The sequence below is a fragment of the Nicotiana tabacum genome, chromosome 22 (genome assembly GCF_000715075.1).
Source record: "Nicotiana tabacum cultivar K326 chromosome 22, ASM71507v2, whole genome shotgun sequence".
Lineage (NCBI taxonomy): Eukaryota > Viridiplantae > Streptophyta > Magnoliopsida > Solanales > Solanaceae > Nicotiana > Nicotiana tabacum.
Genome location: NC_134101.1, coordinates 108,643,970 through 108,666,558, shown reverse-complemented (window position 1 = coordinate 108,666,558; position 22,589 = coordinate 108,643,970). Strand labels below are relative to the sequence as shown.

General features: G+C 41.6%; 1 protein-coding gene across 1 annotated transcript; it reads left to right on the top strand.

The window, feature by feature from the left end:
- The first annotated feature begins 123 nt into the window (after nucleotides 1–123).
- On the top strand, nucleotides 124–20,659 carry LOC142176017 (uncharacterized). The gene is made up of 3 exons (XM_075243051.1): nucleotides 124–160; nucleotides 749–1,409; nucleotides 20,656–20,659. Exons 2-3 carry the CDS (start codon nucleotides 751–753, stop codon nucleotides 20,657–20,659), a joined length of 663 nt encoding a protein of 220 aa, XP_075099152.1. The 5' UTR covers nucleotides 124–160; nucleotides 749–750.
- The last annotated feature ends 1,930 nt before the right edge of the window (nucleotides 20,660–22,589 follow it).

The following is a 22,589-nucleotide window of genomic DNA, read 5'->3' as shown; positions in this document are numbered from 1 at the left end:
TACTCAGTACTTTATTCGTACTGACGTCCTTTTATTTGTGGACGCTGCATGTCGTGCTGCAGGTCCTGATAGACAGGCAGGTGCAGCTCCCCCACCACAGTAGACTGTCCAGTTCAGCGGTGATTGGCGAGATCCCTTCTCCGGACTTGCCTTGGTCTTGGTATGCAATTTTTGTTATAGACATTATGGGTATGTCGGGGCCCTGTTTCGGCTATGTTGCAACACTTATGTTCTGTTAGAGGCTCATAGACAGGTGTCGTCTCATGTATAGTTTGGTATGCCTTGTCGGCTAGTTTTTGTTGTATAGTCTTTCATAGTAGCGAGGTAGCTCATATCTTATACGTAGTTTCTTGATTGTCTGGTCATCCCATGCTATGTATGTTCATACCGTCATATTTTATTGCTGGTTGTCCATGATCTAGGTCTACCATTTATATTGATCTCGTCAGCCTTAAAAGATAATAATGAAGGTTAGATGAAATGTACGTTGGTGCTCGGCAAGTGTGGTCGGGTGCTAGTCATGGCCCTTCAGTTTGGGTCGTGACAAACTTGGTATCAGAGCAAGTCTGTCCTAGGGGTTGTCTATGAGCCGTGTCTAGTAGAGTCTTGATTATGGATGTGTAGCGCGCCACATTTATAATCAGGAGGCTACATGACATCTAGGGTTGTTACCTTCTTCCTGAATCTAGATCGTGCGTAGAGTTGAGTCGTAAGTGTTCGTCTCTAATATTCACCTTGTTTTTTTCAGTGATGCCTTCGACTAGGAAGCAAACGATTAGTAGACGGCTTGATACAGCAGCAGGAGAGGGTACCAGTCAGGTGCCCCAAGTCAGAGCAGGACAAAGTGAGGCTCAAAGTGAGATGCCCTCTCATACCTCATCTACTCCATCTCCTCCAGAGGATATTAGAAGGCACCCAGCGCCTCCAGTTCCTCCGTCTGGCACTCCAGACCAGGATATGCGGAGTGCTTTGCAGTTATTGACTAGCTTGGTAGCTGCTCAGGCTCAGAGGCAGAATACAGGTGCTGCTGAGAAACCAGTTAGTACAAGAGTTCGTGATTTTATTAATTTAGACCCTCCAGTGTTTACCGGATCAGACCCCAAGGAGGACCCACAAACTTTTATTGACCAGGTTTATCGTACACTTCGGGTTATGCATGTTAGTGATACAGAGGCAGTAGAGTTGGCTTCTTATCGGCTACGGGATTTAGCGGTTCTCTGGTATGATAGTTGGGAGAGATCCAGGGGTCCGAACCCTCCTCCAACTGTGTGGAAGGAATTTTCTGAGGCATTTCTTCGTCACTACTTGCCAGTTGAGATACGACGAGCTAGAGCTGATAAGTTCTTGAACCTTAGACAAGGTAATATGAGTGTGCGAGAGTACAATATGCAGTTTGATTCTTTGGCAAGGTATGCTCCCCATATGGTGGCCGAGATGAGTGATAGGGTGCATATGTTCGTGAATGGGTTGGGACCACATCTAATAAATGAGTGTACGACAGCCTCCTTGGTGGAGGGCATGGATATTTCCCGTATTCAAGCTTATGCCCAGACCCTAGAGGATCGTAAGCGCCAGCAGAGGGCAGTTAGGGAGCAGGATAGAGGCCAGCATAAGAGGGCGAGATTTGCAGGGTATTCTGATGACTTCAGAGGCCGCATCAGGCCACAGTTTTCGAGGAGTTCGGCGCCACCTGTAGCTAGTGCTCCTCCACAGTTTCAGAGGCCTCGATATGATCGATCCTATTCTGGTCCAGGTCAGAGTTCGCGGGCATCTGGCTCGCAACATCACAGGGATACTAGTCAGATGAGACCCTCAACACCACATTGTGATCAGTGCGGCAAGGCCCACTTTGGACTGTGTCGTCGAGGTTCTGATGCATGCTATTCGTGCGGGCAGCCTGGCCATATGATGCGGGATTGTCCTAATAGAGGAGGTAATGGTATGGCTCAGCCGACTGGATCTGTGTCTGGTTCTTCCTCATCAGTTCGACCTCCAGCACGGGGTTTTCAGCAGTCGACAGGTCGTGGTAGGGGTAGAGGTGCAGTGCCGAGTTCGAGTGGTGCTCAAAATCGAACCTATGCTCTAGTAGGTCGACAGGATCTCGAGTCGTCTCCAGATGTTGTTACAGGTATTATATCTGTGTTTTCTTATGATGTATATGCGCTGATTGATCCGGGATCTACATTATCATATGTTACACCATTTGTGGCTAATAAGTTTGGCATTGAACCTGAATTGATAAGTAAACCCCTCGCGGTATCTACTCCTATAGGAGATTCTGTGATTGCTAGAAGGGTATATAGAGGTTGCACTGTGATGATTTGTAGTCGTCAAACCTCGGCAAATTTATTTGAGTTAGAAATGGTTGATTTTGATGTGATAATGGGAATGGACTGGTTGGCCTCATGCTATGCAAATGTTGACTGTCGTACGAAGATGGTTAGGTTCCAATTTCCGGGTGAACCCGTCATTGAATGGAAAAGGAACATTGCTACACCGAAAGGTAGGTTTATTTCCTATCTTAAGGCAAGGAAAATGATCTCAAAAGGTTACATTTATCATCTCGTTCGCGTTAGGGATGCGGAGGCGAAACCGCCTACTTTACAATCAATCCCTGTGGTCAACGAATTCCCAGATGTTTTCCCAGATGAACTCCCAGGCCTTCCTCCTGAAAGGGAGATTGAGTTTAGCATTGATGTGTTGCCTGACACTCAACCGATCTCTATTCCTCCATACAGAATGGCCCCGATAGAGTTGCGAGAGTTGAAGGTGCAGTTGAAGGACTTGCTGGATAAGGGCTTTATTAGGCCTAGCACTTCACCTTGGGGTGCACCAGTCCTATTCGTGCGGAAGAAAGATGGGTCATTACGGATGTGTATCGACTATCGACAGTTGAATAAGTCTACTATAAAGAACAAGTATCCACTTCCAAGAATTGATGACCTGTTTGACCAACTCCAGGGTGCCAAGTATTTCTCTAAGATTGAGGGTATCATCAGGTGAGGGTTAGGGAGAAAGATATCCCAAAGACGGCCTTCCGGACAAGATATGGGCACTTTGAGTTCTTGGTGATGTCGTTCGGGCTAACAAATGCCCCAGCAGCTTTTATGGATCTCATGAATACTATATTCAGGCCCTATCTTGATGTGTTCGTGATTGTATTCATTGATGACATTCTAGTGTATTCTCGTTCGGAGGCGGAACATGCGGGCCACTTGCGGATAGTATTACAGACGCTTCAGGATCGTAAGTTATATGCTAAGCTCTCCAAATGTGAATTCTGGCTGAACTCAGTAGCATTCCTTGGCCATGTGATATCTGATGAGGGTATTAGTGTCGACACTCAGAAGATCGATGCAGTAAAGAATTGGCCGAGACCTACAACACCATTAGAAGTCCGCAGCTTCCTAGGGCTAGCAGGATATTATAGGCGGTTTGTAGAAGGATTTTCCTCTATATCATCACCATTGACTAAGTTAACACAAAAAGCTACCAAATTCCAGTGGTCTGACACTTGTGAACGTAGTTTTCAGGAGTTGAAGAATCGATTGACATCTGCACCAGTGCTCACTCTTCCTGAAGGAACAGAAGGTTATGTGGTATATTGTGATACCTCAGGTATAGGTTTGGGGTGCGTATTGATGCAGCGTGGGAATGTGATTGCTTATGCATCAAGACAATTGAAGAAGCATGAAAAGAATTATCCAACCCATGATTTGGAATTGGCTGCAGTAATATATGCTTTGAAGATATGGCGGCACTACTTATACGGCGTCCATGTTGACATCTACACAGATCACAAGAGTTTACAATACATCTTCAAGCAGAAAGAGTTGAATTTGAGGCAGCGTAGGTGGCTTGAATTATTGAAAGACTACGACGTCGAGATATTGTATCATCCCGGTAAAGCCAATGTTATGGCAGACGCTCTCAGCCGTAAATCAATGGGAAGCTTAGTACATATTGAGGCAGGTAGATGGGGGTTGATTAAAGAGCTTCATCAGCTAGCCAATATGAGAATCAGATTGTTAGACTCTGATGACGGAGGTGTTACTGTACAGAATACATCAGAATCATCTTTGGTAGCTGAGGTAAAAGCACGACAATATGAAGATCCTATCTTAGTACGATTAAGAGAAAGCATTCAACAGTGTAAAAGTATGGCTTTTGGGATCGGAAAAGATGGGGCACTGAGATACTAGAGCCGATTGTGTGTGCCTAATGTGGCAGGGTTGCGAGAGAAGATTATGAATGAGATTCATCAATCCCGATATTCCATCCATCCCGGCTCGATAAAGATGTATCATGATGTCAAGGAGCAGTATTGGTGGGATAATATGAAGAAGTCTATTGCAGAATTTGTAGCCCAGTGTCCCAATTGTCAACAAGTAAAGATAGAACATCATAAACCCGATGGATTGCTTCAAAATATAGAGATTCCGACCTGGAAGTGGGAGGTGATTAATATGTCATTATTGGATTACCTCGCTCTTATCATAAGTTTGACTCCATCTGGGTGATAATTGATCGACTTACAAAATGTGCCCATTTTCTGCCAATGAAGACAACTTACACGGCTGAAGATTATGCGAAGTTGTATATCAAGGAGATTGTTAGGCTTCATGGTGTGCCCATATCTATTATATCAGATGGAGGAGCTCAATTTACGGCTACCTTTTGGAGGTCTTTCCAGAAGGGTTTAGGCACACAAGTAAATCTTAGCACTGCATTTCATCCGCAGACTGACGGACAGGCTGAACGTACCATTCAGACGCTGGAAGATATGCTACGAGCATGTGTTCTAGATTTTAAGGGGAATTGGGATGATCATCTTCCACTCATAGATTCGCCTATAACAATAGCTACCATTCCAGTATTAAAATGGCCCCATACGAGGCACTATACGGGAGGAGATGTAGATCACCAGTTGGATGGTTCGAAGTTGGTGAAACAGAATTATATGGGCCAGATTTGATTCACCAAGCTATTGAGAAGGTGAAAGTGATATATGAGCGATTGAGGACGGCACAAAGCAGGCAAAAATCTTATTCTGATGTCCGACGTCGTGATCTAGAGTTTGAGGTTGGTGATTGGGTTTTCCTGAGGATCTCACCAATGAAGGGTATTATGCGTTTTGGGAAGAAAGGTAAGCTGAGTCCAAGGTATATTGGGCCGTATAAAATTCTTCGACGGATTGGACAGGTTGCTTATGAGTTAGAATTGCCATCAGAATTGGAATTTGTCCACCCGGTATTCCATGTATCTATGTTGAGAAAATGTATTGGAGACCCTTCTCGAGTCATCCCTATCAAAGATGTACAAGTTACAGAGGACCTATCATATGAAGAAGTGCCAGTGGCGATATTAGATCGGCAAGTCCGCAAGCTGAGAACAAAAGATGTAGCTTCCGTCAAAGTATTGTGGAGGAACAAAAATATGGAAGAAATGACATGGGAAGCAGAAGAGGAGATGAAGTCTAAATACCCTTACTTATTCCAGAATGAAGATAACAAGGATGCTGGTGGAAGACAGGATATATTGGAGGGTGAAACGGCTCTATGAGGTAAGCAATAATTTGAGAATACTTCTCCTTAATACAAAATGGTGATATGTAGATAATGTAAATACGCATAATGCTTTGTGTAGCCTTGTGAAGCCATATGTTGGGCTTAATTACTTGCAAGTTTTGCTAGTGACCATTTTATAGGGGAAAATTGATCGGAAATTTCCATTGGAATCCACGATGATTTAAACTCCCCATAAACCCTTACATTCGAGGACGAATGTTCCTAAGGGGGAGGTTGTTACAACCCATATCCACATGTGTTAGTTCAATGCCATATATTAGTTAACATAAATCCAAGAAGGAATTATCTTTGAGATGATAAGAAGTCAATCCTATTGATCTTAAGTGATACAAGAGTGTATAAGGGTGATTAACCAGTATTAGAAGTTAAACGAATCAAGGATGTTGTAACTCGTATTTTCAGGTAATCTAGCGGTGCTTAATACACTCAAGAGGTCATTTATTTAGGTATTTTAATCATATAATATCTGTATCATAAGTCTTGAAGTCAAAAGAGTTATGAAACAAAAGTCGACAAAAGTTGTCGCAACTTAGGTTCATAACTTTACTTAAACATTAGGTCAAATGTTTCTAATCTTTTCTCATAATTTACAAGGAATTACGGGGTGATCTACCAACCAAATTAAAGATCTATGAGTCTAGTTTCCAACGCATTAAACCGTTCATCGATACGATCTCGGAGTAGAGAGATATTCGCATTTTCGCGAGACTGCGCCAAGCACCTCTCTATGGGGCCCACTAAGTCGGTTTAAGATATTTGGACCTATATAGGATGACTCCAACCCGTTTTAAGTCATTTATTTTCACTATTTTCAGACCTTAGAACCCTAGGAACATCCTCTCAAGGTTCTCTCAAGATTCAAGACCCAAAAAAAGGGCAAACAACACAAATCAAGTGTCGGGAATTCCGTGGCGCTAGTAAGTCGCTTGTTCTTCTTGTTGTTGCTCATTTTTGTGTTGTTCCAGATCGTGTGGGAGGTTGTTTTAAAGGGTTTATGTTCTGTAAATACTCCCTCATGTTCTTAATATCAATCCTAGGTGATTTCAAGCCTTCTAAAGTGATTCTAGTGCCGAAAAACACTAATTGATCGCTAGTTTCGCATTTTTGTTGTTGTGGCAGCATTGGAGGGATATTTCATGGAAATTTAAGGTCAAATTGGAGTTGTTCTTTCTGTATAAAGGTAAGGAACCTCTTACTCTATATGTATTTAAGATTATCCAAGTTGCGGCTAAGCCATTGAAGCTAGAACTTGTGAGATATATATCGAAAGGCTTGGTAGTAATGTTATTGTTTTGTGGACTGTTTTGCGTTGTTGTTGGGCTGCGTATTTTACTACTATCTTGTGGAGTTTTGGAGGAGGAAGGGTGTGGAGAAACACCATATATATGTAGGGTTATGGGCTGATAGTTATTCGTAACATTTCCAGGTTGTTTGACACGACTACGGTGGTCGTCGTATGTATGGAGTGATTAGGCTATGTGTGGACTATTTTGGGAGGCTCAATATGTTTATTATTGATGTTGTTTGGGCTGTTTGGTGACTGTTTTGAATGGTGTGAGGTCATATATATAGGGGAGGTGCTGTCCGTTTCCTCGTAAAATAGGTTGTGGTCGATACATAATAGTTATGACGCTTAAATGATAACGATAGTATCGTTTCTCTTATTGTAGACTAAGGAGTTTTGACAATTGCATAGCTTGAGATTGGGGCAGTATATACAAGGTATGTGAGGCTATCCCTTTCCTTCTTTTGCACGACTCCGATTGTATGTAATGTAATGAACGAGCTTCCAAGATACTCTACTCTTAGAAGCTAGCAGTACTTACATTGTTTTCCCTCTTATGGAACGATTGATGTTAATGTTGCTTCTCTTATTCTTATGTTATCAATGTTGTTGGTACTTCCTGATTCTTATAAGGTTCATAGTGAAGAGTTAGTCCTAATAACGTGTACAGAGGATACCGACCTTACGTCACTCCGAAAGGTTTAAAATGTGATTCCATGAGTCGAGCATGCATTATATATATGTATCTATTTTACTCTACCGAGCCACGCTATAGTTGGCCGGGTACGGCACCTATTGTGCAACCACTGATCAGTTGGGTTTTACCGAGCTCCACGTGGCCGGGTACGATTCTACCGAGCCTATTATGGCCGGGTACGATATGATGATGATGATGCCCACAGAGGCGAATGCTTTAAAGGTTTATGTATTTATACATATGTATCATGCATTTCATGTAAGTAGCCCTCAGAGGTACTAAGATGTTACAGGTTGTATATTCTCTATCCTTGCTTACATTACTGAACGCATTTATGGTTCCTTGCCTTACATACTCAGTACTTTATTCGTACTGACGTCCTTTTATTTGTGGACGCTGCATGTCGTGCTGCAGGTCCTGATAGACAGGCAGGTGTAGCTCCCCCACCACAGTAGACTGTCCAGTTCAGCGGTGATTGGCGAGATCCCTTCTCCGGACTTGCCTTGGTCTTGGTATGCAATTTTTGTTATAGACATTATGGGTATGTCGGGGCCCTGTTCCGGCTATGTTGCAACACTTATGTTCTGTTAGAGGCTCATAGAAAGGTGTCGTCTCATGTATAGTTTGGTATGCCTTGTCGGCTAGTTTTTGTTGTATAGTCTTTCATAGTAGCGAGGTAGCTCATATCTTATACGTAGTTTCTTGATTGTCTGGTCATCCCCTGCTATGTATGTTCATGCCGTCATATTTTATTGCTGGTTGTCCATGATCTAGGTCTACCATTTATATTGATCTCGTCAGCCTTAAAAGATAATAATGAAGGTTAGATGAAATGTACGTTGGTGCTCGGCAAGTGTGGTCGGGTGCTAGTCATGGCCCTTCAGTTTGGGTCGTGACATGAGACCCATGAATAGATGATATAATAACAGGACACACGGGGAATCAAGAACATAGGCACCACTATCACTTCTAAAAATAGAGTCATTTGTAAAAGTTCCACGTTTGCTCGTTTCATTTGTATCATATGGATCGTGCCAAAAGGAAAGAAGGGATAGACTTAACGTACCTTAACCCCGTTGATTCCTTAATACCTTCTAAGAAATTTTTCAAATAACTCACCTCAATCTACCATAACATAAGGAGATTCAAAATTAGTGCTGAGTAAAGGCTAAGTCCACAACTTAAATTAGTAGCTCGTTTATGCAAATTTGGGCTGCATCTCCCCTGTAACAAGGGGCTCATCCAATACCATATACCAACAACAACGACGAGAGAAATACAACAACATATAAATATAAAAAACAAGAGACCATATAGCATCAACAAGTCACAACTACTTCACGACGAGCGGCGAGCTCCGATTGGAGTCCATATACCCCCATATCACCCATTATAGACTTGTTAATTTAACTTACCAGTATCATTAACATGATAATGAAGTCATTAATCAATGATTCCAGCATTATACCATATATTTATAACAAATAAAACAATCCACAACTCCAAATATCTTCAATTAGCAACTTTGTTCACTAGTTCATGTCTAGCCCATCCTTTTTAACTTAATCAACATCAATATAACCTTAAGCACATGCAAGAACACAATATACATAACTCCCACAGTAGCTTCAAGTCAAAATCCAAGTTATATTTAGCTTACTACAACCCTCAATGGCAATACAACACCATAGAACTGACTTAAGTTAATCCAAGTATTATCTTATAGTTTATCATCCTAACAACTTAACTAACATACAAGAAAGCTTAAGAACAATTAGTAGGATGTTATAATCACCTTAGACAGCAACAAAAACTTGAAATTTTAGCCAAACACAACCCACAACAATCCTCAATGATAACACAACCTCAAAGAGGTGTTGACTTCACTAGAACTAACTTTTGATGTTGAAATATAGTGTAATCACTTCAAATCCTTATGGTATCTGTTTACGAGGGTTAGGACAAGTTTGGAGATGAATTTGAGCCGAAAATTGTCATGACCCAGATTTTCCCACCCTCAGGAGTCGTGATGGCGCCCACTAGTGAAAGGTAGGCAAGCCAACCATTACAATTATTTACCTTTTTCCATTTTTAATCCTTTAACAGTTGTGAGTTAACTTTATATAAATAGCAGAATTCAATAAGCGGAAGAATGAAATGTAACAATTTAAATATTACCAATACAAATCCTTAAATATAAGCTACCCAGAACTGGTGTCACAATTTCACAAACTGTCTAATAGTACTACAAATAAGGGTTTAAAAGATAAATACAAACTGTTTGAGAAATACATAGAAGAAACAATATAGAAAGATAGAAGGAGATGCCTAGGCCTGCGGACGCCTGCAGGACTACCTCGGGTCGCCTGATGGATCGAAGCAACAATCTCACTATGGTCCAAAAGCTATAGCACCGGGATCTGCACACAGTACAGAGTGTAGTATCAGTACAACCGACCCCATGTGCTGGTAAGTGCCTAGCCTAACCTCGGAGAATTAGTGATGAGGCTAGGACAAGACTACCAAATAAACCTATGTAGTTAACTCATATACAACGGAAAAGTAAAGGGAGAAATTTACAGTTAAGGATGTGAGGGGGAAACATGCTGCAGGGGAACAACAAGTAACAATAGAAAGACATTAGGTAAATGTAAAGAACACCAAAATTTAATTATCAACAAGAATCAGAAATCAAAGACAAGTGCACAGCATCACCCTTCGTGCTTTTACTCTCGTCCTCACTATAAGAATCAACATAATCGACACGACATCACCATTCGTGCTTTTACCTCACATAATCATGGCACGGAATTATCCTTCATGCATTATCACTCATATCATGGCACGACATTGTACATCGTGCAACACGACATCACCCTTCGTGCTACACGGCATCACCCTTCGTGCTTTTACCTCACAATATTGGCATGGCATCACCCTTCAGGTATTAACACTCTAAAAAATCATACACATCATCGTCCTTCGTGATTTACACTCTTCCTTACCCAAGAAACAATCACAAAGCAATTTGGGCAAGGGAATCAATAATATTTAAATAAAATCCTGGCTAGCGAACAATAACATATCAACAATATCCCGACAAGGGAAACAATATCATGAATAATAACATCCCGTCAAGGGAGACAATATCATAAACCTCTTCTCTTTTCCATATTTACTTCACAACTCAATTCTCAACTTGCGCCAACGCTCTACAATGTCCAATTACCAATAATACTTCCACAAGCCTTGTTCAACAATAGGAATCATCATATAAAGCATGAATAATACGAAAAGAGTCACATTAATCATAGTATAAGACTCACGGGCATGCTTGACACCAACGTGTAGATACTCGTCACCATGCCTATACGTCGTACTCAACAATTAACACATAGCAAATAAGACACAACTCCTAATCTCTTAAGCTAAGGTTAGACCAAACACTTACCTCAATGCCACGAATACAATTCAAGCCTCAACTACCGCTTTACCTCTTGTTTCCACCACCAATTCGCTTGTATCTAGCCACAATTTACTTAACGATATCAATAAATGCTAAATGAATCAATTCTAATGCATGAAAATAGGTTTTCCAATGATTTCACCAAAATGTCAAAAATCGACCCCCGACCCACATGGACAAAACCCGAGGTTCAAACCAAAATCCGATTACCCATTCACCTACAAACTCAAATATATAATTTGTTTTGAAATCGGACCTCAAATCGAAGTTCAAATCCCCAAAATTTGAAAAACCTAAGTTCTACCTAAAACACCCAATTTCCCCCATGAAAACCCTTGATTTTGAGTTGAAATCATGTAAAAAGATGTTATAGATTTAAGAAAATGAGTTAGAAATGACTTACAATTGATTTGGAGAAGAACTTTTCTTTAGAAAATCGCTCAAGAAAGTTTAGGTTTTGAGAAAGTTTGAAAAATGAAGAATTTTTGGCTAAGTTATGATTTACACAGGCGCAGATATTGCATTTGCGATGAGATGTTCGCAAATGTGAACTCACAATTGTGGCCAAAGCTTTGCAATTGCGAAGGATGGCCTATGTATGCTTTCTTCGCAAATGCGAACAATGTTCGCAATTGCGGTGCCTGTCAAGGTCGCATTTGCGACATAAGCTTCACAAATGCGAAGGTTTCCTATCCAGCCCAGTCTTCACAAATGCGGTGGGTTTTCGCAAATGCGAGCTCGCAATTGCGAGCCAGGCTTCGCAATTGCGAAGCCTACAGACCTCCAATATACCAACAATTTTCCTAAGTCAAATCTCATTCCGTGGCCTATCCAAAACTCACCGAGCCTTCGGAGCTCCAAACCAAATATGTACCCTAACCTAAAAACATCATACAGACTTGCTCGTGCGATAAAATCATCAAAACAACATCAACAACTATAAATTAAGCCTCAAATTCATGAAATCACTCAAAAACATCAAAATTTCCAGTTTTTCTCAAATAAAGGTCTGATTTATACTAAACGGACTCCGATTCTTACCAAACTTCACATATTCAAATTAATTATTATTTCAAACTTGTACCGGGGTACATGCCCGATACCATCAATTTCAAACAGTCTTTCATTTACAAAAACTCTTATATTTTCCATAAAATAATTTTCTTTAAAAATTCATTTCTCGGGCTTGGAACCTCGAAATTCGATTCTAGGCATATGCCTGAGTCCCAAATTTTACTACGGACCCTATGAGACAGTCAGACCACGGGTCCGGGTTCGTTTACCAAGAATATTGACCAAAGTCAACTCTATTCAATTTTAAAGGCCAAATTCCTTATTTCACTTAGTTTTCACATAAAAGCTTTCCAGAAACGCGCCCGAACTGCGCGCACAAATCAAGGTGAGACAAAAAGATGTTTTAAGGCCTTGTAACACATAATCGACTTGTAAGACAAGTGATGACCTTTTGGGTCATCACATTCTCCACCTCTAAAATAACCGTTCATCCTTGAACGAACACAGAAAAGAAGTACCTGAGCCGGAGAAAAGATGGGGATATCGGCTCCGCATATCGGACTCGGACTCCCAGGTCACTGCCTCAACAGGTTGACCACTCAACTGAACACAAATAGAAGGGAAACTCTTCGATCTCAACTGGTGAACCTGCTTGTCTAGAATAGCTACAGGCTCCTCCTCATAGGACAAGTCCTTGTCCAACTGGACAATGCTGAAATCTAACATGTGGGATGGATCGCCGTGATACTTCCGAAGCATGGACACATGAAACACTGGATGCACGGCTGATAAGCTCGGCGGCAATGCAAGTCTATAAGCCACCTCTCCTACTCGATCAAGAATCTCAAAAGGACCAATGAATCTAGGGTTAAACTTGCCCCTCTTCCCAAATCTCATCACGCCCTTCATAGGCGATACCCGAAGCAACACCCGCTCGTCGACCATGAATGCCACATCACGAACCTTATGGTCGGCATAACTCTTTTGCCTAGACTGAGCTGTACCAAGCCTATCCTGAATGATCCTGACCTTGTCCAAGGCATCCTGTACTAGATCCGCACCCAACAACCGAGCCTCCCCTGGCTCAAACCATCCAATCGGCGACCGACACCGCCTACCGTATAAAGCCTTATAAGGATCCATCTGGATACTCGACTGGTAGCTATTGTTGTAGGCAAAATCCGCTAAAGGCAAGAACTGATCCCCCGAGCCTCCAAAGTCAATGACACAAGCTCGGAGCATATCCTCCAAAATCTGAATAGTGCACTCAGACTGACCGTCCATAGGAATAAAATGTGCTGACTTGGTCAGCCTATCAACAATAACACACTTTATCACACTTCCTCTGAGTCCGTGGGAGTCCAACAATGAAGTCCATAGTGATACGCTCCCACTTCTACTCAGGAATCTCAATCTTATGGAACAAACCACTAGGTCTCTTATGCTCGTGCTTTACCTACCGACAATTCAAACACCAAGCTACATATGCAATAATATCCTTCTTCATCCTCCTCCACCAATAATGCTGCCGCAAATCCTGATACATCTTAGCGGTGCCCGGATGGATAGAGTACGGGAACTATGGGCCTCCTCTAGAATCAACTCTCGAAGTCTATCCATGTTAGGTACACAAACTCGGCCCTGCATCCTTAAAACTCCATCATCTCCTAATGTAACTTCCTTAGCACCTCCGTGCTGCACCGTGTCTCTAAGGACACATAAATGAGGATCATCATACTGCCGATCTCAGATACGCTCAAATAATGAAGAACGAGCAACTGTGCAAGCTAACACACAGCTAGGCTCAGAAACATCCAACCTCACAAACTGATTGGCCAAAGCCTGAACATCCAAGGCAAGCGGTCTCTCACCGACCGGAATATACGCAAGACTGCCCATACTGGCTAACTTTCTACTCAAAGCATCAGCCACCACATTGACCTTTCCCGGATGATATAAGATGGTGATATCATAGTTTTTCAATAGCTCCAACCACCTTCTCAGCCTCAAATTTAGCTCCTTCTGCTTGAACAAATACTGCAGACTCTTGTGATCTGTAAACACCTCAATGACACGCCATACAGATAATGCCTCCAAATATTCAATACGTGAATAATGACTGCTAACTCCAAATAATGAACTGGATAATTTTCTCATGAATCTTCAACTGATGTGAAACATATGCAATGACCTTGCCATCCTACATCAACACCGCACCAAGTCCAATACGAGATGCATCACAATAAACTGTATATAGCCCTGAACCTGTGGGCAAAACCAACACCGGCGCCGTAGTCAAAGCTGTCTTGAGCTTCTGAAAGCTCGCCTCACACTCGTTCGACCACCTGAACTGGGCACCTTCTGGGTCAACCTGGTCATCGAGGCTGCAATAGATGAAAACCCCTCCACAAACCGATGGTAATAGCCTGCCAAACCCAAGAAACTCCGGATCTCTGTAGCTGAAGTGGGTCTAGGCCAGTTCTTGACTGCCTCAATCTTCTTCGAATCTACCTGAATACCTTCTTCTGATACAACATGACCCAATAATGCAACTGAACTCAACCAGAACTCACACTTCGAAAACTTAACATACAATTGGCTATCTTTCAAAGTCTGAAGAACCACTCTCAGATGCTGCTCATGATCCTCCCGGCTGCGGGAATAGATCGAAATATTATCAATGAAGACTATGACGAATGAATCCAAGTAAGGCTTGAACACTCGATTCATCAAATTCATAAAAGATGCTGGGGCATTTGTCAAACCCAAATGACATCACCAAGAACTCATAATGCTCGTACCGAGTGCGGAAAGCTGTCTTAGGGATATTGGATGCCCTAATCCTCAACTGATGGTAGCCAGATCTCAAGTCAATCTTCAAAAATACCTTAGCACCCTGAAACTGATAAAACAAATCATCAATCCTTGGCAATGGATACTTATTCTTGATTGTAACCTTGTTCAACTACCGGTAATCTATACACATCCTCATCGATCCGTCCTTCTTTTTAACAAACAACACCGGCGCACCCCAAGGCGAGACACTAGGTCTAATGAAGCCTTTATCAACCAAGTCTTGCAACTGCTCCTTCAATTCTTTCAACTCAGGTGGGGTCATACGATACAACGAAATAGAAATGGGCTGAGTGCCCAGAGCCAAATCAATGCAAAAGTCAATATCCTTGTCGGGTGGAATACCCGACAAGTCTGAAGGAAATACCTCAGGAAACTCACGAACAATAGGCACAGAATCCATAGAAGGAACCTCAGCACTAGAATCACGAACATATGCCAAATAGGCCAAACACCCCTTTTCGACCATATGCCGAGCCTTCATATATGAGATAACCCTATGGGTACAATGACCAGGAGTCCCTCTCCACTCTAAACGAGGTAAACCCGACAAGGCTAAGGTCACAGTCTTGGCATGACAGTCCAAGATAGCGTGGTAAGGTGATAACCAGTCCATCCCCAATATGATATCAAAATCAACCATGTCCAAAAGTAACAAATCTACTCGAGTCTCAAGACCCCCAATCACAACTGTATATGAACGATGGACACGATATACCACAATAGAATCACCCACCGGTGTAGACACATATATATGAGCACTCAAAGAATCACTAGGCATGACCAGATACGGTGCAAAATAAGATGACACATAGGAGTACATAGACCCTGGATCAAATAGAACTGAAGCATCCCTACTACAAACCAGAACAGTACCTGTGATAACCGCATCAGAAGCCTTAGCCTCAAGCCTGGCTGGAAGAGCATAACATCGGGGCTGGGCCCTACCACTCTGAACTACATCTCTGGGATGACCTCATGCTGGCTGGCCTCCACCTCTAGCGGCCTGGCCTCTACCTCTAATACCTCTACCTCCACCTCTAGCACCCCTACCTCTACCTCTAGCTGGTTGGGCGGGCGGTGGAACACTCGGTGCCTGGACCGCTGCACGGGAACCCTGATGCTGCTCGGTGCTCGAGGGCAAAATATAGCAATATGCCTCGTATCACCACATGTATAACAAGCCCTTAGCTATTGAGACTGCTGACCCTGACGACCCGAATAGCCACTTTGAAAACACTGGAGCGGAGGTGCACTGATAGGAGATGGCAGTTCACTGTAGGGCAACTGATCAGAATAATACATATGAGAACCACGGCCACCTGGAGCACCGTGAGAAGCCTGAAGTGCTGAATGAAACGGCCTGGAAGGATGGCCCCTACCAAAAGAATCCCTGCCTCCAGATGAGGCATCACTGAATATGCCCGAATGACGAGGCCTTTTGTCAGACCCCTGACCACTCCCCTACGATAGAACCATCTCAACTCTTCTAGCCACATTGGCCGCCTCTTGAAAAGAAATCTCGCTCCCCATCTCCTTAGCCATCTGCAATCGAATAGGCTAAATGAGTCCCTCAATGAACCTCCTCACTCACTTTCTCTCTCAGTGGGAAGTATAAGAAGAGCATGTCTGGTCTTGTGCTGAGTAACAGTCATAGAACTCTGTTGGAGACGCTCAAACTGCCTCCGATAGTTCTCCCTCTAAGTGATAGGAAGAAACTTCTCCAGAAATAGCTGAGAGAACTGATCCCAAGTCAAAGCTGGTGACCCAGCTGGTCTAGCCAAACAATAATCTCTCCACCAAGTCTTGGAAAATCCAGAAAAATGAAAAGCAGCAAAGTCAACCCCAATGGTCTCCACTATCCCCATGTTCTGAACAACCTCATGAGAACTGTCCAAATAATCCTGGGGATTCTCAGAAGAAGTACCACCAAAACTAGTAGTGAAGAGTTTGGTGAACCTGTCCAACCTCCACAAGGCATCAGCAGACATAGCTGGCTCCTCTCCAGTCTATGCCATAACACCAGGCTGAACTATCCTAACTGGCTGAGCTACTGGAGTCTAAAACTGGGGAGCCATTTGCTCCGGAGTGCGAGTAGCAGGAGTCTGGGCTCCTCCTCCAGCCTGAGAGATGGATGGTGCTATAGGAAACAAGCCTGCCTGGGAAACACTCTCCATAAGGCCCACTAGACGGACCAGAGCATCCTGAAGTACCGCGGTGGCGATGAACCCCTTTAGGACCTGAGCTGGTCCTGCTGGAACTATCTGGACTGGAACCTCATCGTCAAACTCAACCTGAGGTCCGCCGCGGGTGCTGCTGCTCGAGCTCTGGGCTGAGCCCTGCCTCTGCCTCAGGCCCTAGCACGGCCTCGACCTCTGCCCCTCGCAGGAGCTGCTACTGGGGGCTCGAGTTGCTGGTCAGCTGATGAAGCGGTATGTGTTCTCACCATCTGCGAAACAATAGAGTGGAAGTTCAATTAGCATTGAGAAATCAAGTCGCACGACAGGAAAGAATAGATGTGAAGTTTTTCCTAACTTTGTAGCCCTTGGGGGATAAATACAGACGTCTCCATACCGATTCCTCAGACTCTACTAAGCTTATCCGTGAATTGTGAGACCGAAGAAACCTAGTACTCTGATACCAACTTGTCACGACTCGAATTTTCCCACCCTCGAGAGTCGTGATGGCGCCTACTAGTGAAAGCTAGGCAAGACAACCATTGCAATTATTTACCTTTTTCCATTTTTAATCCATTAACAGTTGTGAGTTAACTTTATATAAACAGCGGAATTAAATAAGCGGAAGAACGAAATGTAACAATTTAAATATTACCGATACAAATCCTTAAACATAAGCTACCCAGAACTGGTGTCACAATTTCACATACTGTCTAAGAGTACTACAAATAAGGGTCTGAAAGATAAATACAAACTGTTTCAAAAATACATAGAAAAATAATATAGAAAGATAGAAGGAGACGCCAAGGACTGCGGACGCTTGCAAGACTACCTCGGGTCGCCTGATGGACCGAAGCAACAATCTCACTATGGTCCAAAAGCTATAGCACCGGGATCTGCACACAGTACAGAGTGTAGTATCAGTACAACCGACCCCATGTGCTGGTAAGTGCCTATCCTAACCTCGGCGAAGTAGTGACGAGGCTAGGACAAGACTACCAAATAAACCTGTGTAGCTAAATCATATACAACGGAAAAGTAAAGGCAAAAATTTATAGTTAAGGATGGGAGGGGGAAACATGCTCAGGGGGAACAACAAGTAACAACAGAAAAATAGTAGGTAAATGTAAAGAACACCAAAATTCAATTATCAATAAGAATCAGAAATCAAAGACAAGTGCAAGACATCACCCTTCGTGCTTTTACTCTCGTCCTTGCTATAAGAATCAATATAATCGACACGACATCACCCTTAGTGCTATTACCTCACATAATCATGGCACAAAATTATCCTTCGTGCATTATCACTCATATCATGGCACGACATTGTACATCGTGCGGCACGACATCACCCTTCATGCTTTTACCTCATAATATTGGCACGTCATCACCTTTCGTGCATTAACACTCTCAAAAATCATACGCGGCATCACCCTTCATGCTTTACACTCTTCCTCACCCAAGCAACAATTACGAAGCAAGTTGGGCAAGGGAATCAATAATATTTCAATAAAATCCCAATAAGGGAACAATAACATAACAACAATATCCCGACAAGGGAAATAATATCATGAATAATAACATCCCGACAAGGGAGACAATATCATAAACCTCTTCTCTTTCCCACATTTACTTCACAACTCAATTCTCAACTTGAGCCAATGCACTACAATGTCCAATTACTAATAATACTTCCACAAGCCTTGTTCAACAATAGGAATCATCATATAAATCATGAACAATATGAAACGGAGTCACATTAATCATAGTATAAGACTCACGGGCATGCTTGACAGCAACGTATAGATACTCCTCACCATGCCTATACGTCGTACTCAACAATTAACACATAGCAAATAAGACACAACTCATAATTCCTCAAGCTAAGATTAGACCAAACACGTACCTCGATGCCACGAACACAATTCAAGCCTCAACTACCACTTTACCTCTTTTTTCCATCACCAATTCACTTGTATCTAGCCACAATTTACTTAACGATATCAATAAATGCTAAATGAATCAATTCTAATGCATGAAAATAAGTTTTCCAATGATTTTTCCAAAAAGTCAAAAAGCAACCCCGGGCCTACATGGTCAAAACCCGAGGTTTGAACCAAAACCTGATTACCCATTCACCCACGAACCCAAATATATAATTTGTTTTGAAATCGGACCTCAAATCGAGTCCCAAATCCACAAAATTTGAAAAACCTAAGTTCTACCCGAAACACCCAATTTCCCCCATGAAAACCCTTGATTCTGAGTTGAAATCATGTAAAAAGATGTTATAGATTAAAGAAAATGAGTTAGAAATGATTTACAATTGATTTGGAGAAGAACTTTTCTTTACAAAATCGCTCAAGAGAGTTTAGGTTTTGAGAAAGCTTGAAAATTGAAGAATTTTTGGCTATGTTATGATTTGCACAGGTGCAGATATCACATTTGCAATTAGATGTTCACTAATGTGAACTCGCAATTGCGGCCAAAGCTTCGCAATTGCAAATGATGGCCTATGTCTGCTTTCTTCGCAAATGCGAACAATGTTCGCAATTGCGGTGCTTGTCAAGGTTGCATTTGAGACATAAGCTTCGCAAGTGCGAATGTTCCCTATCCAGCCCAGTGTTCGCAAATGCAATGGGTTTTCGCAATTGCGAGCTTGCAAAGGATGCAGACCTGCAATAATACAGCAGTTTTCCTAAGTCAAATTTCACTCCGTGGCCTATCCAAAACTCACCCGAGCCCTCGGGGCTCCAAACCAAACATGCACCCTAACCTAAAAACATCATACGGACTTGCTCGTGCGATCAAATCATCAAAATAACATCAACAACTATGAATTAAGCCTCAAATTCATGAAATCATTCAAGAACATCAAAATTTCTAATTTTTCTTAAATAAAGGTTCGATTTATACTAAACGGACTCCGATTCTTACCAAACTTCACAGATTCAACTTAATTATTATTTCAAACTTGTACCGGGCTCCGGAACCAAAATACGGACCCGATACCATCAATTTCAAACATTCTTTCATTTCCAAAAACTCTTATATTTTTCAGAAAATAATTTTCTTTAAAAATTCATTTCTCGGGCTTGGGACCTCGGAATTCGATTCCGGGCATATGCCCAAGTCCCAAATTTTACTACGGACCCTATAAGACTGTCAGACCACGGGTCCGGGTCCGTTTACCAAGAATGTTGACCAACATCAACTTTATTTAATTTTAAAGGCCAAATTCCTTATTTCACTTAATTTTCACATAAAAGCTTTTCGAAAATGCGCCCGGAATGTGCACACAAATCGAGGTGAGACAAAAAGAGGTTTTAAGGCCTTGGAATATAGAATAGACTTGTAAAAGAAGTGATGACCTTTCGGGTCATCACAAAAATGATCAAAAAAATAGGCGTCCAAATCGTTTATAGAGTAAAGTAGGTCAACCACCGCCAAAGTGGGTCCCATTTGGAGCTTCTTGTGCGATCTCGCGAAAATATGGAGATCTCTCTACTCTGATGTCATATCGATAAATGGTTTAATGCGTTAGAAACTAGACTTATAGATCTTCTATTTGGTAGGTAGATCACCCCTTCAGTCCTAGTATATTTGGAGAAAAGCTCAGCTACATTTGACCTAATTTTCAGCATATTCATGAATGTATCTTGTGATGACCTTTGACAACTTTTGATCCACAACTTGCTTGACTTCAAAACGTAGCACATTACTATCGTACGAATAAAATAACTCATAGAATAACCTCCCTATCATGTTAATAACCTTAGTATCAACCCAAAGTACATGTTATAATATTTCAAATTTATCGACTTTCGACGAAACTTATTTTTTTAAATTGGTTTAGCTTCTAAGCTTTTCAACCCTCTTGGTACTTGTTATTTATGATCTTAAATATTTGTAACCTCCAAGGTAACATGATTAACTTACTTTATATGATTCAAAATATAATCTCATTTCTGAGCTTACATCAATTGACTTACGACGTACTCTTACATACGAAAACATAGGGTATAACATACATGTTCAGGGAAGTTTTCTTTACCTTATGCTTTTTAATTGTGTGCCATGGGGACATGCTACAGCTTAAAGTGTGGGGTGGGGGATATTTGGATATATGTATATTAGTTTTCTTTGCTTAGTTTAGTAGTTACAGATAGAATTTTTTTTTAAAGTTTTTGATTTTTCCCGACGATGGATATCATCGACAAGTTTCTTGAGGGATTAAAATAATAGAAAAAAAGACAAAAAAGTTTTTCTTTTGTTAGGTAATGTAATAAGCCCCCCTTGGTTTTTTTTGTGCCGCGGTTCTTTTCCAAGGTTTTTTTGGACCGTGTGCAGATAGTTTTTATTTTTCTTTAGGAGTAGGAATCTTTGTGATGTGATTTAAAATGAAAGCAATATCTCTTGACTTTATTATGTATCGAGAATAGTAAGTGCTTTAATTGTGACCCTTAAACTCAGTTTTGACTCTTTTATAAGTACCTTAAATTGTATAATTTTAACTTTGCTTAACTGCTTTGACTAAAGTATCTTGACGAGTCCAATCCTGAGTGAGTTATGTGCCATGTGTGTGCGAGGTTTTTTGTTATTCTATGCATTGCAATTGATGTCTAGAACTTGTCCCGTGTGTTTGCAAAATGAAATAATAGTTTTATTTAGTCTTAGAAGTGATACACGCATTTCTTTGTTGAGCTAGATATATGTTTTACCCACCTAATTGTTATGTATCTTAGTTAACCCCTTTTAAGCCTGTAATCCTATTTCTTTGGCAACTACATTACAAGCCTTACCCATTTATTTGAATTGACCATCTATTTGAACCTTGTACCTCTCGCGAGCATTTGCATTTGTTATAAACTTTGTAAAAGTTAAAGTGTGGGGTGTTGGTTTGGCTTTTGAGTGAAACTATTGAAACAAGGAGAAAGGTGCACTATTTTGAAAAGTAAGAGCCACTTGAATTGAAAAAGAAAATGAAAAAAAGAGTTGTATTGTTGTGCAAATATTCCTTGATAGTGGTTACTCTTGATACAATTGTGTGTGGAACTACTCCCTATTGCTATGTAAGGGTGATCGGAGCCAATCCTACACAACTACAAAGTAGCGAGAGTGGTCGAAGCAGCTTTTACCCAAGATGGTCGGGATCGAAACCATAGGGAGCTAGAAGTGGGAATTGAATTCCTATCTAAACTAGAGATGTGTAATTGCTCTTAATTACTCTTCCAAACATCATTGGTCTTTTGATTGCTTCTAATATTATGCTAATAAGATGCTAAATTAAGCTAAGAGTGAGATGCTTGAAAGGTTGTCTAAATGGTTAAGGAAGCACTAGGGGAGTGACTTTCTCCTAGGTGAATACTTGACGGGTTCTCTAATCTAAGGCAAGATTGTCATGTTGGGGATTACGATATAAATAATGCACTAAACTTCTCGCTCTATACCTCTCGGTAGTTTGAGTGATTTTGCCCTAGTTGACTTTCTCAAGACCAATTGGGTATGA

Bases quoted from the DNA above. Each gene is read 5' to 3' on its own strand.
- LOC142176017 (XM_075243051.1), top strand. From the start codon at position 751: ATGCCTTCGACTAGGAAGCAAACGATTAGTAGACGGCTTGATACAGCA.